The sequence below is a fragment of the Halyomorpha halys genome, unplaced genomic scaffold, assembly GCF_000696795.3.
Source record: "Halyomorpha halys isolate HHAL.00 unplaced genomic scaffold, Hhal_1.1 Scaffold999.1, whole genome shotgun sequence".
In the NCBI taxonomy this organism is placed as follows: Eukaryota; Metazoa; Arthropoda; class Insecta; order Hemiptera; family Pentatomidae; genus Halyomorpha; species Halyomorpha halys.
The window spans coordinates 491,822-512,159 of NW_027106312.1; the positions used below are offsets into that span (position 1 = coordinate 491,822).

Sequence of the window (20,338 nt, forward strand, 5' to 3'; positions counted from 1 at the left end):
ATCTCTTATTCGAAAAAATTAAATGATTAACAATCCGAATACGTTTGTATTTGTATAAAGACGACATTTTTTGTCTTACAGCTATACATAGATATATATATTAGGATCGCGTATGGATTAATTTTAACTTTTTTGATTTCTACCATATAAGGGTCCCTTTTTATGTTTTGGGATATGTAGAATATGAAAATACTATCGATTTATTTTAAATTTTCTAATCTCTAACATATTAAGGTCCCTTTATATGTTTTAGTATATGTAGAATGTGAAAATGCTATCGATTTTAAGGCCGCGTATCGATTAATTTTAACTTTCTTGATTTCTAACATGTTAGGGTCTCTTTATATATGTTGAGATATGTAGAATAAGAAAATGCTATCGATTTTAAGATTACCTATCAATTTATTTGAACTTTCTTGATTTCCAACATGTTAGGGTACCTTTATGTTTTGAGATATGTAGAATATGAAAATACTATCGATTTATTTTTACTTTTCTTATTTCTAACATGTATAGGGCCTCTTTATGTTTTGAGATATGCAGATGGCTTATCTTAGTTAAAATAAATCGATATATTTTTCATATTCTGCATTCCTCAAAACGTATAATGGGACCGTAACATGTTAGAAATCAAGAAAATTAAAATACATCGATAGCATTTTCATAATCTGCATATCCGAAAACCTAAAAATTGGCCACTATGTATTAGAAATAAAAATAAATCTATATGGGATCTTAAAATCGATAGAATTTTCATTTTGTACTCGTCTGAATATGTGAAATAGGACCCTCATACATTAGAAATTGAAGGTGGTAAAAAATAAGTGAATTTAAAAAAAAAAAAAATCAAAGTTTTTATTCGAATAATATGTATTCGACTAATTTGGTATTCGAATAATTTTTCATTCGACCAATTTTTTATTCAATTGAAATAGTATTTTAAATATTCGAATAAAAAATTATTCGGATTGTTTAGTCGTATTTTTATTCGAATAAAAATTTATTCGTCTCTCGTCAATCGAATAAAAAAGTATTCGTCTCTTGTCAATCGAATAATTTTTGCCCAACTCTGATATTATATTCGTAAGGAATGATTGAACAAGGAAAATTGTTATTAAAAATACAAAGTTGTGCTGCCCAACTTCATTGGGTTGCCAGTCACACAGCATACTTATTTTAGTCTAATCAGACAATATTTTTGTTCTTATGATAAATAGGCCTAACGAGTATACAATAATAATTATAAATAGTAGTAGTTTTTTCTTCTTTTCTCTCTTTTTTTTTTTTCGTTTCATCTCTTTGGTTCTTTTATATTTTTCTCTTTTCTTCTCTCTTTCTTGATTTTATTTCCTCCTTTTCTATCCTCTCTCCTTTCTCTCTTTTTTCCCCTTTCATATTTTGCTTTCAATCCATTGTGCTTTTAAAAGAATATTGGTTAAAAATAGTGATAGAGATACAAATATATAAGAAAAATATATATAGAAAATCAATAAATTATGTGGAAATTGATATACAATAAATTTTAAAAATATATACAAAAATAACAAAGTAACAAATAAAATATAATACTTCCTCTGCATGATACCATTACTCAACAATTTCCATACATGTGGTGGTGGATGATTCCCAGGGAGTCGAGTATTATATTTTCTGTTATCTTAGCCACGTTCTGGATATCGACCCCGAGTTTTTCCATGAAGCTCGTAGTTGTGCTGGGTACCGTTCCACTGGCTCCGAACCAGAGGCCTCTCACGTTGAAATCTCGTTCTCCGAAGCCCTCACGGAACTTTTCCTTATGAAAAGCATTTATTGTAGATTTCCTTCTTTTTCCCTTTCCACTTTATTTGCCAGATCAATGTCGTTATTTTCATATCTCACAGTGTGATCCAGAATGATTGCTAACTTCTCCTTCTTAGGGAAAGCAACAATATCCGCATATCTTGTAGATTCATCCGTATCGACACAGTAGACCTCATCGAAGCAGGCAAAATTTCTTTCTTTTAAGTGCTTCATTAACTCGTGTTTACCCTATGATGTCGGCGTGTTATCAGTAGGGAGTTGTTGGGGCATTTCTCCAGCACATGTGCTGGTATTTCAGGCTCTCTGTTGCATTTACGACAGAGGGACCCAACTTCTCTATCCTCTCCGCTGACACCTGACTCCAAGTGGAGGAGCATAATTTATATTCAATTTCAAGGCATTGGACTCTTCAGAGCCTGTAAGTATTTGTTTATCATTTATAAACTTATTTGCTCTCGGGGTCTCTGAAATGGCGTACTCTAATGCCCTGCCACCTGCAATTGGTCCATTCCTGGAACGCATTTTCACGTAGCGACTGTCGTAGAGCTTTCACACTCCGATGCTCCTGATCAGCGCCCAATCTATCGGCACATTCACCAATCTCGGCTTTACAATCGAAGAAAGTGTTGAGAAGTATGTTGTCGAATTCTTAAATCTCGAGAGAATCTATATACTCAAAAAGTTTTCATACTTTTTCCAACTGTTCCTCATTCCAATCTACCGTCTTCATCTGATGATGGACACTCTGGTTTCCGAATGAGAGCGAGCATCTTTTCTCCTCTGCTTTTGAAAAAATTGTACTATAGATAACAAAATAGTAGGAAAATATTTTAATGATGTTGGGTAGGTAGTAATTGAATGCGAAATCTATTAGCATAATTTGTTGGTAGGTTACATACATTATTATCGCTCAAAGAAGCATTTTTTTTTTTTTTTTTAAAAGAAACTAAATTTCTTATGTGTTTGAATATACTGGTATCTTGGCAAGAGAAACTGAGGTTTCCCAACAGAGTATTATACTGGTAACCTGGCTGGAGGAATTGGGGTTCCCTTTTTTATTTTGCCTGTTGACGAACTATGAATGAATGTTTCGACTTGTTATTTGTCGAATCTTACAGAAAATGGCCTTATCTACTCGATTCTGCTAATCATTATCCTCAGAAATTGATTAAATTAACAAAAAGTAACGTAAACATACCTTCATCAGAAAGGTGCCATCGTCGGTCCATTTTATCGCACTGTTACCTTATCGCTGGAAGAAATAGCGGGAAATTGACAGCACCTGGTTAGTACGTCAGTGTTACCAACGTATTGGGAATAAGTTCCTCAAAGATAGCAACGTCTCAATCTAGCTGTGACGCAGTAAGGTCGATAGGGAAACTGTAATCTCCCTTGCCAGGATAAGGGTTAATAGAGATTTTTTATTGTCACAATTGAGGTGTGAAATGGGTCCCAGAATTTTTTTTGGTCTCCTTACATTTGAGAACATTTTTTTTCTATACATCATTTTCAAGATGTGAGTGAAAATTCGAAAAAAGAGCCTTCTTTCCCTTCCCCCTCCACTCTAAAACGGCAGGGCTTGGGGAGGGGGGACTTCAAGTATGTTCATTCCCAATTCTGTTCGAGTATCTTTAACAAAGTTTCCAAATGAAATACTGCCCTTTCGTTGTCTGGACTATTAACTATTACTCGAAAAGAGGCAGCAAGTCAGGACTACATACAGCTCTTGAATAGTGGCACATCTAACAAAAAACAGTTTTGGGTTTTATAGAATTTTACCTATTTCAAATATAGTACCTTCGACTACGATTACTTTCTTTACTTCGTACTTTAGATTATGATTACTTCCTACAGACTGTCAGAGTTGTTACAAATTAGACCTATTCTAGGGTATAATCTATGTAATACTTCAAACACAAAATAAAAAAATTATCAGATGTGCCAGCAATCAAGGAAAGCAGTGATATGGAACCGCACTGTTCTAAATTTAATATCGGTTTTGTCTGACACTGCCTTTGGTTCACTATAGTTAGTTCCATTTAACGATTGAATAAAAGTCGAGTTTTAAGGAGCTTTTGAATTTCTATTTTATTTAAAATTTGTTAGCTAGCAATTAATACCTTATGTTTTTTTTATTACTGTATTGAAACCTGGTGGGTGCTTAATAAGTTAGAAATATACAAATTTTTCTAATCACCTCATGTGTTTTCTTTGGAGCTGTTCCACAAGATCCTAATAAATAAAAACAATATAAATATGATTCCTCAGATATTGTATTGTACGCCCATTAGTTACCGTTTCCTAATTCCTTATTGATCCAATTTGCATACTTCTTAATATTAAGAGATTTTAATATTTTATTTTAGAATTTTAATTTATTACTACATTAACTTTGCACATGTTTTCTAACCTGAATTAAAAAAAAAAAGTTAGTTATTGGTGTATATAAATAATGTGCCTCTAGGGTGGTAGGAGTCCAATGATTTCACCAAGAGGCTCACCCCTCACCGGAAGAAGATTTCATCATTCAGCTCCTCCAGTCCCCCCTAGAAAATCATCTCCTACCTTAACAGTACCAAAAGAAGATGCACCACCTCCCCCAGATACTTCAGAAGGTATAGAATAGTTTTTAAAGTGCTTTGTTCCTTTAGAAACAGTAGTGATTAAAAGTACAGATTGTGTGAATATGGTCCTATTCCCATTTCCATCTACAGATGCCTACTTTTTGTAGTCCTTGTAATATATTCTTTTTCATTATTCAATGAAAATAAACAAATCAATGGTCACTATAATCTCTTTAAATCTGAATTATAATTACATTTCTCGAGTTGATCATCCCTATTGCAGGTTATCCCTGTTTTAAACATTTCACTTGTAGAGTCTTACGAACACAAGAATGTTGAGTCAAATTTTAGTGAAAAAATGGATGAAAAACATAAAGTTTTTGATTTTTCTCTGTGTTTGGACTGAGGAATGTTGTTAACTATTGTATCATATATATAATTTTCCTTCACACGTTTCATCATGTTAATTTTAATTGTTTTCATTATTTGTAATCATTACTTACATATTTTATTATCTTAATTCAATCACTTATCAGGTACATTTTCTTCTTTATTTACATGAACACTGTCTGTTTTTTAATAATTTTTTTATCATATATTTTGTATAATTCTTAACTCAGCAATATTATATTTTATCTTCTATTAATATCAACTACTATCTACCTAATTTATTGTTATTTATATTTATATTTCCAAGTTTGTTTGCTATTATTCTATTTTTATTTTCCTCTGAATTAAGGTTGCTATCTGGTTTTGTTTTTCAGCCCTGATCAAGGCCTGAAATTCATATCGAACTGTCAGCACAAATAAATAACTTTTGTTTATTTGTTTATCTTTGCTGATTGCACCCCCTGACCATTTTCTCATTTCAATAATGTTTATTAACCAATATTTCCATTAAAAAAACAATAAATAGTTTACCTTAACCATTTATGAACTTCTTGATTCTTCTCGCCACACATTCCACTGCCTGGCTCTTTACACTTCATTTTCACTTGAAAGGTTGAGTGCTTCACTATTACTAGATTTGATTATATATATATATTAGGTTGAATGAACACAATTGAAAGTTGGATACCCACTGTTTTATTATTTAAAATTAAACATTTACATACATATTATATTTTTTTACGTTTTTGTTACATAAATTGTAATCACTGTTTTATTTAGTCTTAAGTTCATTTGAATATACAATGTTTTTGGTAATTCTATTTGGCTTGTCTATAAACAAAACCCTAATTTTTCCTTCATAGGAACATGTAACTTTATAATTGTTTATCAGAAAATCATGAATTCTTTAGTTTATCTGTAATCCTGGAATGTTGGCTTATAATTCTTAGTTAATCTATTGGATTCACCAAATGAAATCATTTGAAACCATCTTCCACATCTCAAATGAAAGAGATAAAACTCAAAACATGAGTATAATATTGAAATTGTTTGGACTGAAATATCATAATGGGATAAAATATTTTTTTTTGGGGGGGGGGGGAGAAACAAAGTTGATATCCATTTATACTACTCCAAAAATACTTAGATATGGATTTGCATACAAATTTTTAAAAAAAAAATTTTTTATATTAAAAATTGTCACCTTACATGAGCCTTCTAATTTAATAACTTCAACATAATTCTACTGACCTTCATAAAACTTAAGAATGGCTTAGAGCCTTATAAACTTCATAAATCCTCTTAAACTCAGAGCTACTTTTACTCTTTATTAAACTGGAGAACAGAGTGATGATCTCTCAAGAGCTTAAAAATAAATTGGACATAGTACTTGATCAACCATTGTAGTTCGCATATTATGATCTTGAGAGACTCCTTTGTAATAAGCACAAGAGTCAAAATAAATGAAAATTAAGGAGGTAACTAGGAGCTTCTTAGTGAACTATGATTCTAAGATTTTTGATTGTTAAATTAATGTTTTTTAATTAATATTTACTAACATATTTGGAATAAGAAATATGTTTTAAATAAGGTGATTGAAACCTATTTTAATCACCTTTGTTTTAATTATGTTTAACTTCAAATTTTTCTCTACTGTATGATTGACTTATTTAGTTCAGATCTTGAACTTTTTTAGAAGCTTGTTGTAAATCATAAAGTGAAAAGGACAGGTATACTTGGAAATTATCTAAACAGAGCTGATATTAGAAGTGCCATTTCTTAATATAATATTTTATTGTCTAGAGAATAAAAAGAACATCACAAATAACAACATGATAATTATTCACTTCTTTTTTAATTCATTTTTTTAACATGTTTAATATTATCTTAATAATTTATAGAGAACAGATATAATTTACTGGATGGACAAATAACTTGTGAAGGGAGAGTACTTTCTTGTCCTTCCCTTGCGACTACTTCTGGGCTTCCTCTTCCGTCAAAATCTCATACAACACCTCAATTGTGTGATACGGAACCTTATCATACACTAGTTCACTACGCAGAACTGGCCAATATTTTAGAAGAACCAAGTTATGAAAATACCATTATTTTACCTGGTAACTTATTTACCTATCCTTATCCCTTTAAGTAAAAAAAGTAATGCTATTAAATGATTTATATTTCTCTAGGTAATATTACAATGGTAAAACCTGTTTACTGTGCTACTCCTCAAGAGCTCCCTATAGTTTCTGCAATATCACATATTGTGAAATCACCTTTACCTGAATCAATGACAAGGTTGGTAATACAGTCATATCTGTATGAGTGTTATGCTTTTATTATGATACACACAAATATAAAAAGAGAAAAATATGGAAACTGACACTTATCCTCTCATCCAGTAAGCATTTCTTTTTTATATTTATAAGTTATGTTAATTGTCATTTGAAAATTATTTTCAGTGTAAGACTTGGCATAGAACAAAATACAAGATGCACACCATCTAGAGGGTCTTCTGTAGAATCAACAGGTTCTACAGCAAGTTCTGCTTCTAGAGAAACACATGAAGCACAAGGCACATCTTCGCCCTATGAAAATTTAAATATGGATCATATTGCCAAATTGACATCAGAGGGTAAGACTTCAGGAATTTTATAAATATACACATGACTATAATTTCTTAATACATTTTTTTCCCCGATTCACCTTAGGTTATGCACAAGATGCTGTAATTAGAGCTTTAGGAATAACACGTAATGATGTTGCCATGGCTTGGGATATTCTTCATGAGTTCGGAACAAAGCAATCTACATGAACAGGAGGATTCATTATGTCTCCAAAACAAAATGTACATAAATCAGCGAGCCATTATTTTTGTTGTAGAGAGCTTTCCAGCATTTACATGATTTCAGTCGTACAATTATCATTCCAAGAAAGTTATGTTACAAATTATTCAAATGAACCAACTCTAATGTAAATAGAATTGCTTGGAATTTTTTTTAATTCAATTTAAGTAGACAAGAATTATCTATAAAACAAGCACAAACTAAAATAGGACAAAAGTAGTTTTCCATTTATTAATCTTAATTAGGCTTTACCAAAACAGAAGTGATTCTGGATAGTTGTAGCTGAAAGATTCATATGATAATGAATACTTTTGTCTAAATAAGAATTCTTGAAAATGTTTTCACCATACATATCTTATTCCATTTAACATTTTGAAATATGAGAATACTGTAGGTGTACATAGCTGTTTTTAATGAAAGTTAAATATTTTACACAAAAGAGGCCTTTAATGTACAATCGGGATGGCTTGTTGGTTCTTTCATTTCAGACATTACTTTTACACAAATATTTGCCTTGTAAGGCTGTTTTACACTGCTAAATGATTGTTTTAAAACTAGTTGGCTAGTTATGTTAATTATATAATTGGGTTGAAACATATGAGAAGGTCTAAGTCAGGGTAAATTACATTAAATATTATATATATAATTGACCATAAAACTTAATTATAAGATGGTCAGGGTTGTGGTAAAAAAAGAACAAATAGTTAAAAACTATTTGATCTTTTTGAACCACAACCCTGATCATCTTCTTATAATTAAATATATTAATTTCCATTTTAAGTAGCAGATGGTTTTACTGGAATCATTGTGATAAATTAATCCCCAAATTTGTATGGGGACCACTCGAATATTGATTTGAAGGTAATTGTGAGGTGAAAATTGTCTAAATTATGTTTAAACATCTAAAAATAACTTACCCAATTTGCAAGACAAAAATACAATTTTTAAGATTAATAAAATATTTTAAATTAGCCAACAAAGTTGTGAGCTATTAGATTATTAAATTTGCGAACTTACTCTTTTTTTTTGCCCTTCAGATTGTATTTCTGATCTTGACTCAAAATTGTTGAAAATATCATGTATACAACTCAGCCTTGTCAAATGTATATTCTTCGTTATTATGTGTTATTGTTTCTCAAAAGTATCAATTATTTTAAATTATTGATCGAATCCTTTTGATTCGACTTTATAATAGGTTTAATAGAAACAGCAATTTCATGGGCTCAGACGATTTAAGCTTCTCCAACAAAGATGCAATTAAAAAAGTACAATTGTAAGTATGTCATCAATGTGCTTAATTCCTTGAATTATATTTTGTTCTACATGTTGAAAAAAACATTTTTTTTTATCTTAGTTTAAAACATAAAAAAAGTGTTGCAGGGAGGTTGTCCGTTGTATTCAGAAATCAAAATAAGGCAAAATTTTCATTTCTTGAGATTTTTTTTATTCAAAACCAACTTATTTCTTTGAACAAGGGATATTATACAACCTTGCTGTGCTTTGAGAGCTATGTATTGAAACTGACTGAACTTATTTTAAATAAAAATAATCTAATGAAAGTTTGTTGGTCTTCCATTTCCCTCAATCACTAAACTGCCATTTCATATGTTCCAACCCTATGAAATAAATAAATAAACCCAGTCTTATATTTAGGACGTGTCAATTACTTAATCAGCATTACAGTCTTATTAAACTTTTAAATATTCATAATGGTTTAGAGTTAATAATGACTAAAGTGGGTTCTGCATAATGATCAAAATCTTGTTTCTTCATTCTTATGTTCCATCAAAATACTCTTATCACTTTTACAATTTTTTAAAATTAATACAGACATTAATGAAATTAAGTACATGGTTAGTATTTTTAATTTTGTCACTATTCGAATGTGAAACTTTGAGGATCTTCTTTTTTAATTGTGTAATTCAAGACACATTACTTCTTTGTACTCCTAGATATTTGTTATTAATTTATTATAATATATCATGATGTACTAAAAATGTATAATTACATTAAATTATATTAGTGTATTTCTGAAGACACAGCTAAGCTCCAAAACATTGATGTTTTAGGTGTTATGTGTTTTGAATTAAACAATAAAGAAAGAAGATTCACAAATTTTGATATTCAAATTCTAACCTAATATTACGAATCTTTCAGTTTTTGAGATTAATTTAAATAATGCTAAGTTAAAAAAATGCGAGTGTAAAATAGCTTTTACTTATGACATAGTTATGTGCTCTTATTTTTTATTATGACATAAATATATGACAAAGATTATATCTTTATTTAGAATTGAGTACTCCTTTTTATTATTATTATGAAAATTTCAAAAACTAATTCATTGTGAAAAGACTGTGTAAAACAGTTGTTTTAATAGTTATCTATATTCATTAATGGTATTCTGTTAAATATTTGGTGTTTTCACAGATTTTGTACTGAATTATATTATAACAGATAAATTAAAAAAAAAACAATTGTTTGTGAACCAAATGTTGATTAAGTACTCAATTCTTACCCTCTGATAAATCAATATTGGTTCTTATATTTTAAGATAACATTCTAAAAAATATTTATTGTTATCTTTAATTAACAAGTTTTAAGAATTCTAGAGATTTTTTGGGACCTAACAAGCCTTTCCTTAGTTAACTATTATATGTGATCTTGTATGTTTAGGATATATGATGTATGTATGAAATATATATTTATTTATTACAGTATATAAAATATATTTTTAATTTATAAAACTATAAAAAATGTACTGCTTTTACTTTCTAGTTTGTGTCTGGTTACATAATGTAAAGTAATAAATAAATTTTATTTTGTCTATTTTAATTATCACTGTTGTACATAAATGAAGAGATAACCAATGATTGTACAAGTTAACATCATGTAATTCTTATTTTTAATATGAATATGCTTCTCTTTTTTTTTCCATTATTAGTGGAAGCAAGTGATAATTATTCATAAATAAGGATTTATTGGGAGCATAAATAGAAAGGGCAAGAGAGTGTTTTCAAGATGTATGTCACTCTTTCTGTTCTCAATAATTATCACTTCAAGAAAAACAATACTTCTTTTGAAAGGTAATTCTTTTCTTTTCTTAAGTTAATATAATTCATTTTAGATTTTGGTAAAAGAAACAGTATTTACTATGAATAAAAGAGATCACTCAATTTTATTCAATCATTATTCAAATAGATTTATATAATAATCAGTTGAAGATACATGTTAGTGCAGACATTATATAACAAAATTCAGGCTTTGAGTTCATGTTCAACTATTTAAAAGTTTTCTAATACTTTCCTTTTTTTAAAATTATTTTATCAATATTATTTCAGCTGGACAAATTTTGAAGTCTATGAAATATTTCTAAAACCAGGAAGGAAATAACTATTTTAACTTGGTCTACTATGTTTATGACTTTAGTTTCATTAAGATTTTCAATAACATATCTAAAAAAAAAGTCATGTTTATCTTTGTTCTGGTACCAAGTATAATGTGAGAGACTACTATTAGTACCCTGTGCATTATACCATATAATATTAATATAAGTTTAAACATTGGGTAGTTTGTCGGGATCGATACAAAATTTGAAAAGAGGAGAAGAAACATAAAGTTACAAGTGATCATGATTATTCCATGATAGGCTTAGATGTGATGTGATATTTCTTAGATGTATAAGTTATTGGAGCACAGGCAGTCTAGATGGGATTGACCAGCCTTATAGTATGGTAAAGTTTTATATAATTCAGCAATAGGTTAAACAACAAAACAAATTCTATTCTCTATTGAAAATCATGACAGAATGTTATTATATAGTGAATATTTGATTTATTCTTGTAGGTAATAAAATTTTTATACTTTTAATGGCTTATATCAAAAGTGAGTAATAGATAAATAATCTTCTAATTCAAATAAATTTAGTGTCATATTTCTTTTTATGACATTAGCATGTAGCATTAAGTATTTAGAAAGCATAATTTTAGTTCAGAAGAAATAAATAAGTAAATATCAATAGCTGGAAAAATAAAATTGGTTTATTAAAAAATTAAAATATCCACTAATGCTTATCTATTCAATACAAGATTAAAAAAATATACATTTTTTTGTATGAAAAGCACCATACTGATATGTTTGAATTTGATGTACATTTTAAAATTTTCACTAAACTTATCTTGAATTCAACTTAAAGTTTTAAAATTTTTAAATAGAATACTCTGCTCATAATTAAGTATCAGAGGAACTAAAAGCTTTCGGTTTTTCAGGTTTCTATTTTCTAGGGTGTTCAGTTGAAAATACTCATTTGTTTCTAGAGTTTATTGTTAACCTTCAATCATCTTTCTAGCTTATATTAAGAAGTAAGCAACCGTTTTTTTGTGGGTAAACCTTTTTTTGTTTAAATCTAACTTTATTTATTGTTTAAGATAAATAAATGCTGTAGAACTGTTCCCCTTTAGCTGTTATTAACATGGATTTCACAAAGTAAAACAAATAATGCTTGCATTTAAAAGCTTCATTTAACTTAGAAACATACTTTAGTATATCATACTTATTGAATTAATTGTTTTCCAAAAGAGCATTATTAAAATAATAATTTTTATAGAAACTTAAAATTTTAGATTTGTAAGTAATTAATGAAATCAGAATTTCTTACTAATATAATTTACAGAAAATTACATTACCTAAAAATGAGTTTAGATTTTACCTATCGTTATTGAGTCCCTTATTTCAAAAATGAATCCTAGACAATTTTAATAATAAATAGTGATTTGGACGTAAAAGCACCCAAGAAATCTGACCATGCAGATATTTATATTATATTTATACAGATAAAATGAACCCAAATATTTTAAAAAATTTGGTTTGAAAATTTCCAAAGTTCTTTCCAAAAATGGACCTTATTTTCTGATCTTTCTACAGATATTCCTCTCTTCTTTGTTTTTTTCTAAAGAATATCAATTCATTATGTGTAGTTTTAAACCGTACAATTTTTCTGTAAAATGTATTTTCATAATTTGTAAAATTAATCCATCCAGAAGAACCAACTTTATCAAAACATTTTTTCAGTCATTTCTCACTGTTGATGGTATTTTTGTTATGGTGCTGTGAAAAAATTGTTTTTATTTTGTGAAGAGACCAAAAAAGAAATAATTTTGTTATGTCCAATGAAGGAGAAGTTAGGTATTTGAAAATAACAGTCTTCTGATGGGAGTAAATGAAAAAAATGTTCAGAGCTAGAAATGAACTAGAACTAAAACCCTTAACAGATCTGAAAAGCTGATCATAGAAAGGCAATTATTTAAGTTTTAAAACAAATTTTTCCAGTAGTCCAAAAATTGTCAATGTAACTAATTTAGAAAGTTGTGATTTGAAAGAAGCTGTTAAAAACTCAGCTAACAATATGTCAATTTTAATAATATTACAGAATAACACATTTAAGATGTTGAAGTATTTTTTGACCAATTATTGTGATATGCAATTACAAATTTTAATAGCGTTTAAAAAAAAAATAATACCATTTTTATTTTTTAACTCAAAGATTAGAATTTTTCAATACAATTTTATTAATTTTTCAGGTAGTGTTAATATATTATGTATTTTTTAATTGTTAAGAAAATAATGCAACTGATTTTATGCCTTTTATAAAAAAAATGGAAGTTTTATGTTTGAACAATAGTATCTATTTCAATGTTGTGGGTACAATTGTTTTAATATTATTTTTTTTCAACAAATAGTTTTACACTTGAATTTCTCAAGTATTTGAAAAATAAATTACCAACAGTATTTTTAATGTTTCTGAATAAAAGCTAAAATTAAATTATTCACAGATAACAATTTCCAGGAAGCAATAATACTTTTTTTTTTTTTTTTACTTTAAACATTACCTAATGAAAATAAATTGATTTTATGTACCATTATTTTACAGGGAAAACGAAATGTTCACAGTACAATATTAATTTTTTTTTTCTTTCCAAGCTGACCCCTTATTAAACCCCTTCAGTTTCTCCCAAAACTGGTCTTAGTGTATACAGAATAGTTTGATTTTAATTTACTTCTGCTGATTATGATATTTTCAGAAAAAAGAAATTTTTTCTTTTTTATTTCCCCAAATCAAGTAGTAACCTCATTCCGTGAACTCCATAATCAAATAATTTTTCAGTTTTCGAATTCAATGTGGAAAAGCCTTAAATCAGATCATTCTTGTTTCTTTGTACCCATATGTTAAAAAAATGTTTCTCTACTACTCAACAGGTTTTGTTGCTATTATAGTCTAAAAATTTCTTTTTATTTTGTATATTTCCCAAGATCTACTAGATTATATTAGATAAAAATGCATGTAATCATTTTTCTTAAAACAGTTTAAAATTAATGTATATAAAAAAAAGATTAACATTTAAAAGTTCTTACTTTTAATGTACAAGCGATTTGGAATGATTTGGATTTTGAAATTTTTAATACATCTGCTTACAAATATAATGATAGCTTTTTATCTAAATAGGTGCTTAAAACATTTGAGTCAACAAACAATGGGGGGGTATTACGTACGTAACTTGGACCATTATTTATTGTTCTTACATTTACCACTAATCTTAGTAAAATTTAAAAGTTTTAATAGTTGCATTCTACAAACATGAAGATTAAGTATTGGAGCAATATATTCCCAAAACTTTAAGAAATGATTCTTACTTGCCTGTAGTCCTAACTTTCACTTTTATCCTAATTCTGGTAAATTATCATTGAGTTTAATTATTAGTTTAAAGTCTGAATAATTTAAATTTAAGAGCATGTATATATCCTTTTTCATTTCTGATTATCTATTTTTTTCTCTTGAGGTTTTTGTCTTGGGAATGTTAAAGTTATATTTGAATATTACAGTGGGAATTAAAAAGGATATGCATATTGGTATATTTTCTCAGGGAATTACTTTTTATAAAATAAATATACTAAAAATGAAGTATTAATTTTGTTACATCATTAATTTTAATTGTTAAAATGTTTTATAATAGCATTAAAAGATTACTTCCCCAGTCCTTAAAACTTCTCAGTGATTAATTGATGGATATGTAATACAAATCTTATTAAATATATACATATAATGATTAAAATAAACCTTATATTTTTTGTAAATCATGAACTTTTGCATGATTGTCAATAATATTAAAATAAAACTTTGTATATATGATATAAGCCGATAGAAAAATTATAGTCATTTTATCATAAAGTTTAATTTCAGAATAAAATTTCAATTGTGGATCAATTCAGGCATAAAATATATTATAGTAGTATCTTGTCAAAGAGAAAATGTAATTTAGAATATGTGACTGTTATGTTCAAAAAGTGATTATTAATTTAGTAAGTGCTGTTTCTCTTTTTCTTTTTTCATGAATTGTGCCACAGATTATTCTAAGTATAGATAAGAAGTATAAGACTGAATAAGAATCTTTTCTATTATTCCTAATGTATATTAATAGAATCCATAATTCTTAATAAAAGAAAGTTAATAGAAGAGCTTTTATTATAACTCGATTTCAAATTTGAATTATTTGTTTTATTCATTAAGATGTATTTATAATCATAAAAAGTTATTAATGTAGTCTCTTCTTTACTATTTGATAATTTACAAATATTGATTACAAGGTGCTGTTAAAAAAAGATGGTGAAGTAAGAGCCAAAATAAGTTTGTTTTTTTTCTCTTATACATTATTTATTGACACATTTGTAATTATTAGAGATTTTATTCCTTATTTCGAATTAGTAATTTTATGCATTACATAAAATATTGTTTAATTTGTTTTCTTCTTCATAGATCTTTCATTTAGCCAATTACACACATTGATATTATTTTTTCTTTTACATTATGAGTTGATACAATGATGCTTTTTAAAAAAAATTTATGGAATTGCTTTCACTATTTATTAAAAATTTAGGCTTCAAGCCTTAATAGAGAAAAAAAGTAGACATAAAACAATTTAAAAATATCAAGTGATTGAAATTTGACTTAATTGTTCATTTTGAAGTAGTCAAGTGCAAATCATAAATGAATGTTTCATGATTTGTTGCCATAAAGTGAAGAACATATTATTTTTATAACACTAAGGCAATTGCTTGTCTGAAACTGCAGGTTCTAATCAGATAACTGTTATATTATTTGTAGACATTTTATATTTTACAATAAGCGTTTGACAATGCCATGTTACCATTTCTACCTATATATGAACCAACTTTATCCAATTTGTATTTAAACTTTTTAAATATATATCCATCTATTTTTAAAAACAAAACTAAGTATTGTGATTTTATTTATTAATTTAATTTTTGCATGCCCAACAATCATAAATAGTAGAAAAATTAGTGTAATTTTCAAACATAAGCAATAAGAATCTTATGGTTACCCAATTTTGTCTATATTTGATTTGACATTAAAGTATTTCTGATAATGCTTATACATCTAGTTTTTTCCTTAACCTTAAATCAATGTTTTTATCTATCATATAAAATACATCTTTAAAATTTAAGTGAAATCTTGAATACCACATTTAAATAGTTGTGGAGACTGTTGTACCTTCATCATAGTGTACTTCAAATTACACTATAGTTTTTTGTTTTGTTTTTTGTAGCAGCTGCTATTTATGCAAAAAAAACTGTTCTAAGACAAAGTTTACTGAGTGGAGGACAAAGAAACCAGAAGCTTGTGCCATTTTTTAAAAGTTAAATAGTAGTAATTTGTTTTATTTATAAAAGTAACAACTTTTTGTTTTGCTGTTTATTTGTCTACTAGTTGACAGTTTTGTTTTGTGTTCTGAGTCACTACTTATTGGTGTGTAATTTGTTATGAATTTTTTATTTTAAACAAAGTCTGATATGTTTTTTTACAAAAATGCTGCTTCATATACCTGGAATAATGCCCTGTACCAGTAATCATGAGTATACATGAAATTGAGTATAAACGAGTAAAAGAAAAAAAAAATCAATTTTGAAATAGCAGATATTAGTACACTAGGTCTGAAAAAAGAATGTCCAAAGATCTACATCATTTTGAATATCAGATTAAGTTCTATGAATAAACTGGACATTTGTGTAAGAATCCAGAGAAATATTATATACTGTGGGGGAAGAGATTGTGATAAAATTGCCAATCCCAGAATAATTAAAGGTATCAACTAGAAATAGTGGACAGTCATGCTTTCAGGAGACTTTTATAGCTCCAACATTAAAGGATCTAGTTAAATATTTTTTGGCTAAATTTAGTTAACATGCTTAATTTTCCAAAATTTGCATATAGAACTTAAACTTAGGCTATAACTTATTATTTATTTTTGTTTTGAAACAATAAAATACAAATTTCTGTATACATAGGTTGTTTTTAATACATATCTAGCTTATAGATGCAAGATTCTATGATGAAGTAAGGTACACTAGGGTGTCATGAATGACATTGTACCATTCATCGCTTATTAATACATTATAATTATTTTTTTATGTAACTGTTTAATATTTTAAATTTCAAAAAATATATAGTGTAGAAATAATGGTGCTATTAAGAGAGTTTCGTACCATTTTAAAATATGACTATACAAAAAATATAGGAGTAAATCCTAGGAACAACAGTCTCCCTAATATTTATAGAATGTAAAACTTTATTATTTCAATTTTTCAAAAATTCTAAAATAAAAGAAAACAACAGAAATAATTAATGGCAATTAAAATATTTTTAGTGCATGAATTCAAGTTTTATAAATTTTTATATTTGAGTTGAAACAACAAATAATCAAGGATTTAAAAAAATGATATGTTATGTCACTCAGCATAGCCAGTGAGGTGTATTCTTTAAGGTGAAGTTACATATTTGCCAAACTGTGGCAAATTACTACATGTGCAAGCATGTAGATGGGTTAGTGTTGGTTTTTGAGTACTAATAAAATGGGCTTTAGGACTAGCCATAGTGATGTGACCACGTGTTTTTGCCTAATTAGTATTGTTTTAGAACGGCTAGATTAGCTGTTATTTAGATTTATGCACTTCATGTTTTAATTGTTTAAAGAATTTCCTTAACCTTTGGAATCAATAATTAACTCTATTTTTAGATTTTATATTAAAAAATCGTATCAATAGGATTTAAATCTTTTAAAAGCTTGTCAATTAACCTTAGGGATATATTTTTCAATTGCACAAATATCTTCTACTTTTTCTTCCTGCTTTTGTGCCTTTCAGCATGGAGAAGCTTCCAGCTACTGAGACCAGCTATCTGGATCTCTGGCCATTTCTTTCAACTGAGCTATAAGTTTTAGAACTCTCTCTTCTGACCTAGTCATTAAATAAGGGTAAGTTCTTCTAGGCCTGCCTCATGGTCTTGCTTCCATACACTTCTTCGGTACCACTCCAGATACAAGTGCATCAATTAGTGTAACCAAGAGGTTAAGGAATCAATCTACAGAAAGAACTATATGCATACCTGATGAACTATACACCCCCAAAATAGGAAGAGTATGTTAAGTGGAGAAATAACACCAAGCCCTTAATAGGAAAGGACAAAAAAAGTCATGAAAAATGTTCCATGGATGTGAATCCGATTCACTGCCAGAATCAAAATATATTTATCCCATTCATTTGTAAATTACTAAGTTTGGAGCGCTGGCTAACTGAAGAAGTAAGGAAATCGAAAGCATCCTCAAAAGATTGATTACATGCCACTGTTATGGCTCAATGAAAATCAAATCCAAATTCCAAAAATTAGAGTGGATAGGGAGGATGAACCTGTATATCTGGGTAATCAGATGAACAAGTACCTGGTGTTTAGACACTCTGATTTCTCAGAAAGTGATGATTTATTTTCAAATGAAATAGTTCAGGATTCATTAAATTTGGATATATATTAAATTGAATAGGTGATTTCTGCAACTGAAGCAAACTCAATTTTTTTTTTTTTTTTTTTTTTTTTAATTATTTCCAATCCACCTTTTCCTACTAATATTAATACTAAAGTTTATTATACCTTATTTAAGTTATATTATACCTTAAATAAGTTTTGTTCAGTTGCTTCCTTGCATTGCAACAACCGTATCTATCAGCTAGCGGAAGCACTGCCATCTTCATCGTTGTCTTTATTTATTGTAATTTTATCAATATAAATTAAATAAATAAAAACAAATAAAAGGAATATATTGATACACTGTAAAGTTACTTCTTACAAGCCGTATCTCTCACCGGTTGATTAGACCTGATTAGTTGAAAGGGAAAAATCACTTAAAATAGGACTGTCAGAACAATGAATGAACAAAGTGTGCCTGCAGCTGCCGAAAAGTGAGGATCTATTTTGTCAACGCTTTCCATTGTATCCAACCTCTAGGGGCTTCAGTCGCAGATTCTTCCCCTGGCTCCTCGAGAAAACAACACAAAGGTCAGTCAAAACTAGTTTCAGTTAGAAGTGACAATTTGCCTTTAGCTACCCAGTGTTAAAAGTGACATTTTGTGCCAGGGCTGCGGCCGTTAAAGCCCAGTCACCGATAGTGATTGATAACAGAAATGAGGGCTTCACTCTCACTCGACAGAGTAAACAGGTACACAAACCGAAAACACCCGCTAAAGTAGCAACGGGAGCTAAACCACCAGCGGTAAAAACAGTAAAAGTGATAAATGCGAAAAATGCTATCACAAGCAATGTAAATAATATAGCAAATATAAAACTCAGTAACCACTTTTGGGTTCTAGCCGACCTACCAACTGAGGACCAATCAACAAGTGGACCCACCACCAAACCGGGGCCAGTTTCACCGGTCGTATTAGCTCCCGACTACACATTAAAGGAATAAGATAAATTAAAAATAAGTGATTACTTGTTAAAGCCCACAAGAGGTGGTATTCACATATACACCCATACATTCAATGAGTGACAATGTGTTGTCTCGGGCCTAAAAACCCTTGATGTTAAATATCGCAGCTACGCACAAAGACCAGGGGAACGCAGGGGACCCACCACAGTATGTCATAAAAAATCTAGACGTTCACATACCCATACAAGATGTGGAGCAGCATTTAGTCTGTAGCGAGAGGGAGCAAGCGGTGCGATCACAACACCAGAGCACAGCACCTCGAGCCTCACTGAAGCTCCCAAATTTACATATTGCATTATTTTGTAAAAATAATATGTCATTTTTATATGTTAATAATTTCTGTACATAATACTTAGCAGTGTCCGTACAATGAATAGCTCAATGAACTTAAAATAGCTCCTGAATGGATAACTCATATATAAAATTAAATATAACAGGTAACCTTAAAATACCAAAGGTAGTAAAAGGTAAGACACAACACGAATTACTTTTCTTTCTTACACAGTAATGCACTACTAATTCACATTTTATTTCTGTTTTTAGAGGGTTCGGAAAAAAAAAAAAAAAAACCAATTAGGCTACTGCGGGGAAAACCACCCCATAAAGGAATGCCCAAGAAATACCCCACCAAAGTGCATTCATTGTGACGAGGATCATGTATCCTCATATACAAAATGCAAAAAAAGGGCTGAGAAGATCAACGCCTGCAAGCCAAGAGGGAAACCATTAGGCCCTCCACCACAAACATCCAAGAGGTTCCTCAACCTCAGTTAAAAAAATCAGACCCTTCCTCTTATGCGGGCAGAATTATATACGGCCCTCCCCCACCAACCATCCAACCACCGTCTTCGGAACCGGCCTGGGTTTCCAACCTCATGTCAATGTTCCAGGACATGAAAGCCATGTT

At 29.0% G+C, this 20,338-nt stretch overlaps 1 protein-coding gene across 1 annotated transcript in view; it reads left to right on the plus strand.

Annotated features, from left to right (window-relative positions):
• The window catches only part of Cbl (E3 ubiquitin-protein ligase CBL), a 72,029-nt gene extending 60,469 nt beyond the window's left edge, over positions 1 to 11,560 (plus strand). The window contains exons 8-12 of the mRNA XM_014431714.2: positions 4,265 to 4,415; positions 6,656 to 6,871; positions 6,944 to 7,052; positions 7,217 to 7,389; positions 7,466 to 11,560. Of these exons, the coding sequence (XP_014287200.1) occupies positions 4,265 to 4,415; positions 6,656 to 6,871; positions 6,944 to 7,052; positions 7,217 to 7,389; positions 7,466 to 7,569 (753 nt within the window). The 3' untranslated portion in view covers positions 7,570 to 11,560. The remainder of the gene's footprint in view (positions 1 to 4,264; positions 4,416 to 6,655; positions 6,872 to 6,943; positions 7,053 to 7,216; positions 7,390 to 7,465) is intronic.
• Positions 11,561 to 20,338: the final 8,778 nt, after the last annotated feature.